Genomic DNA, 10,344 nt, shown 5'->3' on the forward strand with positions numbered 1-10,344 from the left:
ATAGTCTCATTGCCTTTACATGGGTACCACAATGGGTTTGTATGGATGTGTGAAGCTTAAGGCTAGCCTCCAGGGACTCATGGCATTTGTAGGTCTCAAAGGACTATCACCCCCAAATAACCCCTCCACTGGCCATTCCAGATATCACATTCCCGCATTTTCCCTCCTTTGGGATATAAAGGTTTTCAGCTTTCTTCTGAAACTGTCCGTGGTATACAAAAGAAAATACATTGACCCTTTGTCATAATAACTAATTAGTGATGGCTTTAGTCAGACAATCACCTGGAAAAGCCCAGTCACCAGGGGGTTGGGTGTTCCCTTTTGCCCACAAACACTCTTGCACTGAGTTTTGCATTTCAGAGTTGCCAGTTGAGCTCAATGAAGTAAATGCTGGTAGAGCCTTTGTTAGTCATTCATATTAAGGTCTCAAAAACCTTAGTTTTTTTTTAGACTAATAGGTATTGTTTTATCTGTAAATTTCTTATTCTTAGTCATGGAATCATTTCTATCTGAGAGACTGTACTTTGATAATTGGTAATTAGATAACAATTAGATATTGTTCTCTAGTATGGAAGAACTAGTATTTATCAGAATTTTCAGTAATTGGTCGCAGTGAATCAGAGATTGTATCATACAATATTATGGACAAATACATGCCGTCTTAGAAGACGACATCTTAAACCATTTGCTTACTTCCTAATATTACTTCCCTAGCCTGCATCTATTATTTCCTTCGCTTTTAGGGGGAAAAGATGTTGACATGTAGATGCAGAGGAAATATGCTACTACACATATGCCTTTATGTCTGACTATGTGCTTGGGGTATCCCTTAATTTCTGCTACTACTCATGATGGTTGTAAATTTATAATCCCATCAGCAGTGGGTGTAAGAAGCGTTGATTGATAGCACTTCCCTGTACTCTAGCCTGAACAGGATCCTATCAATTTTTTTATCTTTGCTAAATTGATTGGTTTAAAAATAGGGCTACTTCTATTATGAAGGAGGTTGAGTGGAGTATATTCTTGGGAAAATTTTATGAGTTTTTCTGTCTGTTCATTTAATTGTCCTTATGGGGTTAAGTTTTATATTTTTCTCATTGATTTGTAAGTATTCTTTATATATCAAGAAAATTGGCTGTATGTCCCTGATATGAGTTGCAAAGCACCCCACCCCTGGCTTTGGTTTGTCTCTTTGTTGTTATGAGGTTTTTTTTGTGTGTATTTGCTTATTTGTTCAGGTCTACGACCTGCAGAACTTTTTGATATTAATATAATCATATTTCTCATGTATTTTATTCTATGACTTTTAATTTTTATTATAATACTTTAAAAGGCCTTTTTTATTCCAAAATTATAAAAGAATCCTCCCATGTTATCTTCTAATTACTTTGTGGTTCTATTTTTTATGTTTAAATCTTAGATCCAGCTGGACTTTTTTTTTTTAAGATTTTTTTATGGGGGTATTGGGGGAGGGGAATAGCGTTGGGGAATTGGGGAAGGGAAACAGACAAGTTGCTCTCCTTTTGTTCTTCAGCCTAATTGTGGAGGACGACGCTTCACTGGCCCATGTTGGTATTATCATTGTGCTCTTCCCGGGTGAGGCAGATCGGTCGCAGGCCATTGGGCTGCTGCTCACGGCGGCTCACGAAAGCGCATGCCACCTGCTGGCCAGCCCCATTGCAGTCTACAGCCTTGGCCAGCAACTCACAACCCACCAGCTCCAGGTCGAGCTGTTGTTCATCATCTTAGCTGTAGAGAGTGCAGTGTCACTTGCCCCAGTGTGGGATCCGAACCGGGGCCCTGCTGCTCAGAGCTGGCGTCCCAAGCCAACTCTTAACCAACTTGCCACTCGGCTGGCTCCCAGCTGGACATTTTTTTTTTTCTGCATATATGGTATAGACCCAATTTAATTTGTTTGTTTTTTTCCAGATGGCCACCCAGTTGTCCTAACACCTTTTATTGATAATCCATCTTTTCTCAACTAGTATGAACAGCAAAATTCATCTTATACTAGATCTTATTACAGATATACTTTTTCAATAGACTGATGACTTTGTTTCCCTAATAATGCTATCTCTACTTCTACGACCACATTTCTCAATTTTGTTTTGTTTTGTTTCTAGAGTTTATACTATGTCAGTCAAATAAGCAGAACTCATTATGCAAGAGCCCAGATAGAGGCCTTTACAGTTTAATATTAACTCTGTAATGACTGCCTTCTCTTTATATACTCCAAAGAATCTTTGTATTTGGGGGAAGATGTCTAGTTAATCACTACATAATGCTTTCCCTTTACCTTAGGGATGTGGTTCTCAACCCAGGTTTCAGATTACTGCAGAAGTTTTACAAAATGCAGAGGTCCTAGCTCCAGAGATTAATTGATATGGGGTGGAACCCAAACTTTAAAAAAACAAACAAAAAAAAAACCCCAAACAACTCCCAGGTTGTGGAAGCAGAAAAACACTGCCTTCAACTGCAGTCTATTTTATTAAGTGTCTCTACTTAATATTCTTTCTAGGAATTCTCTTTTGCTCTAGTTTTTCACTATATTCTTTGGGAGGGGTGCCTTACAAGACTATTGCTATAATTAACCAATAAAATATTTGAAAGCTTTTTTACACATCTTTTTTTTTTTTTTTTAGCTGAGCCATTCTGCCACCTGTTGGCAGCTCAGCAGCAGCTCAGCAGCAGCTCAGCTAGGGCTGGGAATTGAACTGGCATCCCTGTTGCTCAGAGCGCGCACTCTTGAGCAAGCTCTTAACCAACTGAGCCACTCAGCCGACCCTTGAAAGCTTTTTCATTTAACTTATGTTAATGAGTACATATTATGAATTAGGTGCTGTGCTAAGTACAGAGTATGGAAGAGGGAACAAAACTATCACTCTGAAAAATAATGTTGGTGTTTAAACAAAATTGTCATTAAGCTACAGAAACTACCACATTATAAGGCACCTATCTATATCATAGACATATAGTGTTGTAGAGTACATTTCTTTCAGAGTAGTTCGGGAAACTTGTAACAGATGTATTAACTTTGTCCTGCAGCTCAAGGGTTTACGATAGCTTGATATCATAATTTATTTAATGTAATATCTTATCCAGGTTTGAAAATATTCTCAAATTTGCTTTCTAATAGGTGCTTCTTAGATTAATCCTAGAGATAAATTTGAATGTGCTACTGTGTTTCCCTGAAAATAAGACCAGGTCTTATATTAATTTTTGCTCTAATAATCTACATTTATTCATTTATTCATGTACAAAAATCTACATTTATTCAAACAATCATGTCTGGCTGATGATCTTAATTGGGGCTTATGTTTGGGGTAGGGTTTATATTAGCAGCATCCTGAAAAATCATGCTAGGGCTTATTTTTCATTTAGGTCTTATTTTTGGGGAAACACAGTATTTTCCCAGACATGTAAATAAGATTGAAATCATAGATATGTGACTGGAATTTAACACAGATGAATTGTTTTTATTTAATGACTTTTGGTATTGCAACACTAAGTTAAACCTAAATTGTTTGTAAGGCAGTATTGTTATTTTGACAATTGGTAAGACTTACCTAATGAATAACAATGTAGAAGTATCCTTTAGTACAAATTAGTTTTAGATATTAATATTTAGTTGTCTAAAGTATGCTTTCCCCTAAAATACAATAATTTTGAAGGAAGGAAAAAATACCTAATGACCATATAAAAAGTTGAAAATCCGTTATATTTATTTCTATTTAAAAATACATTTAGATCTGCTTCTGGTAAAGTAGTGTGGGAACCTAGACTCTCAGTGAAATGAGCAATCAGCTTTTTCAGAAAACATTTTTTCCATTAACTTTCCATTTGTGGGATGCACCAGTAATTGTCATTTACATTTTTTCTAATGATTTCCATTTTTGCTTTTGAGTGTGAAAAATGAATGCCCTGAAACCCGGGAGCAAATTTTCTTTTTATGTTCTTCCCATATTCTGTAATTTTACTTGTGCTGACTTTTTGAGAGAGTTACTCAATATGAGTCACCACCTGCTGCTGTTCCTGTTGAAAAATTGAATATCCTTTAGTGGTTTCCAATATTTTGGAAGTAGGGAGGTGGCACTACTTGGCACATAGAGCCTAAAACCTCACACTTAGAATACTCCTATCTAAGTACCAACACTATCACCCAAAACATCCATGTATCCCACCTCTGAAATATTAATTCTTGAAATGACATGAAATACAATGGGTGTACTTGCCAAGGTTAGTGTATCACTTAAGTTGTGTAAAAACAAGAGTGTAGGGGGGACTGGTTTGTCAAGTGACACAATGCACTGACATAAAGAAATAACTCTATCCTGAAGGAAAACAAGAAAGAACTAGGGCACCCTACCTTATCTTGTACAGAAATGAGGTGAAGGCAGCCTTATTTGCTGTATGGAAATAGAAGGGAAAATAGTTCGAGCCCTTCATGGGTCACTCTTCTCACTACAGGTTATAGCACCAGCTTGTTGTCCACATGGGCGTTTTGTCCCACCGCAGAAACAGAGGCTCCTAGAGCTTCATTTTCACCCATCAGTTAGACCCCTTAGAGCCTTTTTCATATTCTTTTCTGATCCTAAAATTTCTAAAATTTTTCTTAAGCCTGTTGACTCTAAGATACCTGCTGTACAGGATTTAACTATATAGTTTTGCCATTGTTACTGAATTCATGTGTATTTTAATTCATGGCTCCACTGATTCATTCATTCTGGGGTCCTCACACACAAAGCTTTTGTGGCATGGTATACGCATTTTAACTACTTATCAGAGTGTCTTCACTTGCCACTTCTTTTGATGTAGCATTGCTATACATCCAGTAACAATGTTACATGGCAAGCAGGAGAAAGCAGTAAACAGAACTCAGGGAAGGAAGGATCTGGCTGTCAGTGTAAATGTAAATAGCAGCTGTTCCATTCAAACTGTTTTTAAAGCGACCACACGGTGAGAGCTTTGCATAAAATGGACCAGATCCTCAAGAATCAGGTTTTAGCACAAAATTTAAGACACATGCTGCCATCTTCCTGTTGGCACTGTTTCACTTTCCCACTAAAGCACATAGAGTAGAGGGGTGGGAGGCAGAGAAGAGATTATATCTATATCTATATCTATCTATCTATCTATCTATCTATCTATCTATCTATATAGGCTCTGTTCAATTATTATTTAAATATCTATTTCTGTAATATTGCAATATGCAGATCTGTCAATATATATATAGCTTTGACTTGCTGTACAAAGTTGACACTATCAGTGGTGTTATTGTGTTAGTTGTGTTGTGTGAGGCTCACGGGATGTCCGAGAGAGAACTCAGCCCAGAGCAGAGGTGACTGGGTTATTGTCTCCACACAAAAAAGAATTCAAGAGCTAGACAGACACAGGAAAGCCAAAGCGATGTATTGAAAACGAAAGTACACGCTTGAGAGGAAAGTGCAGGTGAACTCAGAAGGAGCTGTGCTGAGGAACTCATGATCAGGGGTGTTTATCCCTCCCAGGGCGGGAATTAGTGACTTACCATTGAACATTGTTCATTCATCTCCTCTCCCTGGGCAGGACCCTCCATTTCCTGCTTTTTCTTCCTTTTTTGATCCCTCCAGAACTGTCATGATGTCAGATGTATCACAGGAGTCCTAGTAACTTGCAATGCAAATGATATTTTAATGACATTAAAATTAACTAAGGTCAGGTCCCAGGTCACATGAGTTAGCCTTGCCGGATGAAACTGGTTCTTGTTTTTCTCCAGCAGCAGGTGCTGGATACAGTCACTTGTTACTTGTGTAACCAGCGAGGCTCCTCACTTGTACCATGGAGGTGGTTGTCAATTTCCTTGGCTACCTATCGTGCCTCAGTTGCAAGATACCTGTGGGTCCCAAGGTCACGAGTTTATCCTGTGATCAGGTGCTGTGCCCACTATTTGATAGATCAAGGTTTAAGACTTTTTACCTCAAATTTGAAGTCTCTCCAATTATCTCTCTTCTGTCATTTTTCTAGCAAAAGTGATCATGTTATCTGGCGTTACAACATCCTTTAAAAAATATTTGTGCCATTTTTTCTGTCAAATATGCACACTTTTCCCCCCTCATTGGTTAGGGTGATCAACTGCTGGTAATAAGCATTTTAGAAAAATATTGCAGCTCTATCCAAAACTGTGACCCTCCAATAACTTAGCACTATCCAGACTAATCAATGCAGACACGTTTTCCATTTAGTGAGGTCCTCTTTACATTTAAGATGGAAGGAAAGCAATGATATTTTCTACCACATGAATATAAAAAGCTTATCAGCTGTCGCTTTGAAACAGAGTGGGAGGAAAATTCATGATCAGATAGTTTACCAAACATTATCTGAGCTGTTTACCTCATTGTAATATTTTTATATTAAACCAGACTCTTCCAAGGCCTAGAACAAGACTTCCCACATTGTGGGAATAAAAACAAAAAGTTGTTAAAGACTCAGTGAATGGATGAAAAAAAATGAATGACAACATTAATGTCTATTGGTAACATAAGTAGAAATGAAACACACTTGCATAAATGCAAGAATAATTTTAATGCTTGTTTAATATTTGTACACATTGAAAGTTCAAATCAGGATATTAACTAACATCTGCGTATTAATTATAATGGAGCTTTCCGGTGTGTGAATGTACTTTTTTGTCAGATAAACAAGGGCAAGGACGCCACTGGTTCCTATTTACTCAGTAGGTATAAATCATACAAAGGAGTTTTTAGTCTCGTTCCTTCTTCTTAATATACATCAGGGAAAACTTTTTACATAAAAGCTTTTAGGGAAAAAAACTATAAACAAATATTGAACTCCAGTTAATTATATAATGCTAAAGTCTTTAGGGAGATGTGTACTGGCATCTATAATTTACTGTGAAATGCATCAAAACTAATATGGATTGGTGGATGAGTAGAGGTAAAGAAAGATGAATAGATATGTGATAAAGCAAATTTAGTATAACATTAAGTGTGGGTTTTTGGAAATTAATTGTCGAAGTCTTTCAACTTTGCTATAGGTTTGAAATTTTTTATAATTAAAATGTTTGAAAACAAATCCTTAGGAATTTACTTTTCTTTTTCCTTAGAATTTTTAGTTGTAAGAAAAACAAGGTGTCCAATAGTAATTTAAGAGATGAAATTACTTTTAGGATTATATTTTCTCAGCTCTATATTATCCTAAAGTGCTTTCCTGTGTTCTATTATTGGTAATTTTCTTTGTCTTTTATAAATGAGTTTCCCAATCTGAAAGATTAATGTTTCTTTTTTCTAGAGAAAAAAATAGTACCTTTACTGAGAAAAATATGTGAAAGTTTCATTAATATTAACTAGCCTATTTTGTATATTTATTTTATATTTTTATAAACTTTTCCTCCTTTTCTATAGTAATATTAACCATTTTTATTTCTTCCTGGTATTAATTCATCCACTACTCTGATATTCTATGAGCATAAAACAGGATCAAATCCATTACTTCTTAAATTGTTCCTTTGGCCAATCACCAAACAAACATCATATGGTATCACCATCAAGCCTGACGATTTTTATTTTTTAATGGCAAAATTTGATTGACTTTCTGGTTGTTGGATCACCTCTCCTTGGTTACCACCTTCTCCTCCTTTGAACTTACGTGAAACATTTTTATCTCTGACACTCATTTGATACTTATAATACAATAGCTTGTATAGAATGTCAAAATAGTGTCAATAAACATGTACAGATTAGAGATAATGCTTATATAGGTACAATATAAATTATAAAGTACTACTAAGGTGTTTTCGTGTTGGTTGTTGTTGCTACTAGTATTGGTTTGACTGTCACCTTCCTAGAAACAGGGACAATCTTTGCTGCCCTTTTATTTCCCCTGTTACTCCTGCCTAGCACTGCATCTTGAACAAAGTAGGTGCTCCATATATATGTAGTGAAAGCTTACTTTTTAAAATTTTTGATGGTCAGGTAAGAGTTGGCTTGATTGAGCTTTAAAAACACTTTTTTTTCCAGACAGAAAGCCATCAACGAATCTTACTTTGCTGATAAAACCATTTCTACCCCATTTCTCAGTAATTTACTTGGGTTTAAACTTTTGTAAAAGAGCAAAAGTTATTGACGATGTTATTGTGCTTAAAAAGCTTCGCACATAGCGCTGAAAGGAACCGAAGCCTGCCATGAAGCCTGACAACACCAGTACTATAGCGATGTAACGCATAACGCACTCTCTTTAGCAGTGTAATGATATGAAATTGATACGGTTTATTTATCTCCCCTTTCCAAAGTGTTCCATTTTTTTTGGAAAAATTATTTGGAACCTTTGCCGATATTATGATAGGCTTTTGGAAAAGATATCTGAATATTTCAGCTATGCTGAGAATAGGCCGTAGATTGAGCTGCAAGAAAGTGACACACACTTGGAGCTTTTACCCTGAGGACATTCATGTGAAGGATCTCATAGGTCAGTCTGGTCTAATGGCCAGAGGCCTCAGGGGGAGTCAAAACTCCTAGACTGTGGTTCTGGTATCCCCTCCCCCCCCCACACGCCCTTGCTATACCACACCCCTCTGGCTGGTAAGTAGCTCCTATTTCTCAGTTTCTGTTCCTCCTACCCCACCTTACCCCATCCCCCTAAAAAAAGTCCTTTCCCTTGGATTGTGTAGAATAAATAGAAAAAATAACCCATCTGACCACAGCCAGAAATGAGGCTTGAAAAAAAATTTAAGGTGTTGCTTATTACTGAGTTTGGACATTCCTGAGACGCTGACTTTTATTGTCTGCCAACAGGGGAGGCTTTACACTTGGCTCGAGATTTTGGCTACACTTGTGAAACAGAGTTTCCAGCCAAAGCTGTAGGAGAACATCTTGCCAGACAACATATGGAACAGAAAGAGCAGACAGCAAGAAAAAAGATGATCCTAGCGACCAAGTAAGCAGAATGAGGAAGTCTGGAAGCCTCCGTGTGCCTGTATCCTCAGTTTCCTTTTTTTTTTTTTTTTGAAGGCGGGAACCAGGAAGCGCCCGCTAGATGTATTATGTTAAGCAAGGACCGTCCACACACCCCTTGGCCTGTAGCAAGATTTACAAACTGCCCTTGGTTAGCGATGGTGCTGTCATTGACAGGGATGCAAGTCCCTAGAAAACTTCTGCAGAATATGCAGGAGTTCCTAAGAGTAAAACATGTTTAAAAGGTGTCGATTCAATGCAAATATGCCTTTGATTGCTATGTAAACCGCTCATTGTACCTTAAAAATGAGGAGAAAGACCTTAAAACACTATAAGCATTTGGGGAATGTGACAAAAGTTGAGGACCTAGGTGCATGAAAGGTAACAGGGAGACCTCTGGGACCAAGGGTAGCCATCGTTGTCCCCATCTTCTCTTGTGTATAATTAAGGAAGTAGTCCCACCCCCCTGTGGTGACATTGTCAAAAAGAAAAGGTAGAATGTATGAGAAAGCTTCTGAGACTTGGAAAAAAGTCCAATTAAAATGTGAATTAAAATAATGAGGGAAATGATATAGCAAGGAGGAAGCTTGCATAAGATGACTTCAAATTCCCTCAAACTTAAAAGTTCTTTGATCATTAATAAAAGAACTATCTTTTATTGTGTGAAAAACCAGCAGAACTATAAGTACTGCTGCAAGTCATGTTCAAATTTTACAGAAAAATCTTTCAGGTAGTTAATTTTTGCTCTCTTCTTTTTATTAAAATAAATTATTGCTACATATAGACCATTAATAATCTTATCTAATTTCCAAGCTCTGTACTTGGATTTTAGATCTAATAGTCCCAGGTGGTTAAATTATCGTGTATAAATTAGTTTCTTATTTGGGAAAATCTTTTAAAGAGAAAACATAAGATAGATAGTATTATAAACATTGCTTCTGATAAACTGATTTAAAAAAATGACTTTGTACTATGTTGGCTAAAATTTAAATATGCTCAAAATGAATAAAGCCAGAAATAAATCTTCCTTCTTCCACCCACTTCTAATGCAACATAGGTGTTTTTACAAGTTTAAGGGTTTATATGGGACAGCTACCATCTAACAGGCTTGCTCAAGACATTTAAGTCCTGTTTTGGGATTTGTGCTGCTTGTGGCTGTCATTGTTTTGGCTTAGGATATATTTGTGCATTGCTCTTCTGAGAGTACTAGAAATTCTTTTATCTTGCCCAAAGAGAAGGAAAACAAAAGATTGTAGCAAAAGGAGAAAAGGCAAAACAAGGAGATAATGGGTAAAGGACTAGCAGAAAGAGAGAATGAAGACCAAGAGAGAGGAAGGAAGGAAGGAAGGAAGGAAGGAAGGAAGGAAGGAAGGAAGGAAGGAAGGGAGGGAGGGAG

The 10,344-nt window shown here is 36.9% G+C and overlaps 1 protein-coding gene across 2 annotated transcripts in view; it reads left to right on the forward strand.

Annotated features, from left to right (window-relative positions):
* Positions 1 to 10,344, forward strand: part of TFAP2D (transcription factor AP-2 delta) — a 54,099-nt gene that overhangs the window by 21,886 nt on the left and 21,869 nt on the right. For both annotated transcript variants that reach the window (XM_019658733.1, XM_019658732.1), the window contains one exon: positions 8,790 to 8,931. In XM_019658733.1, coding sequence (XP_019514278.1) covers positions 8,790 to 8,931 — 142 coding nt within the window. The remainder of the gene's footprint in view (positions 1 to 8,789; positions 8,932 to 10,344) is intronic.

This window comes from Hipposideros armiger, unplaced genomic scaffold (assembly GCF_001890085.2).
Source record: "Hipposideros armiger isolate ML-2016 unplaced genomic scaffold, ASM189008v1 scaffold_288, whole genome shotgun sequence".
Taxonomy (NCBI): domain Eukaryota; kingdom Metazoa; phylum Chordata; class Mammalia; order Chiroptera; family Hipposideridae; genus Hipposideros; species Hipposideros armiger.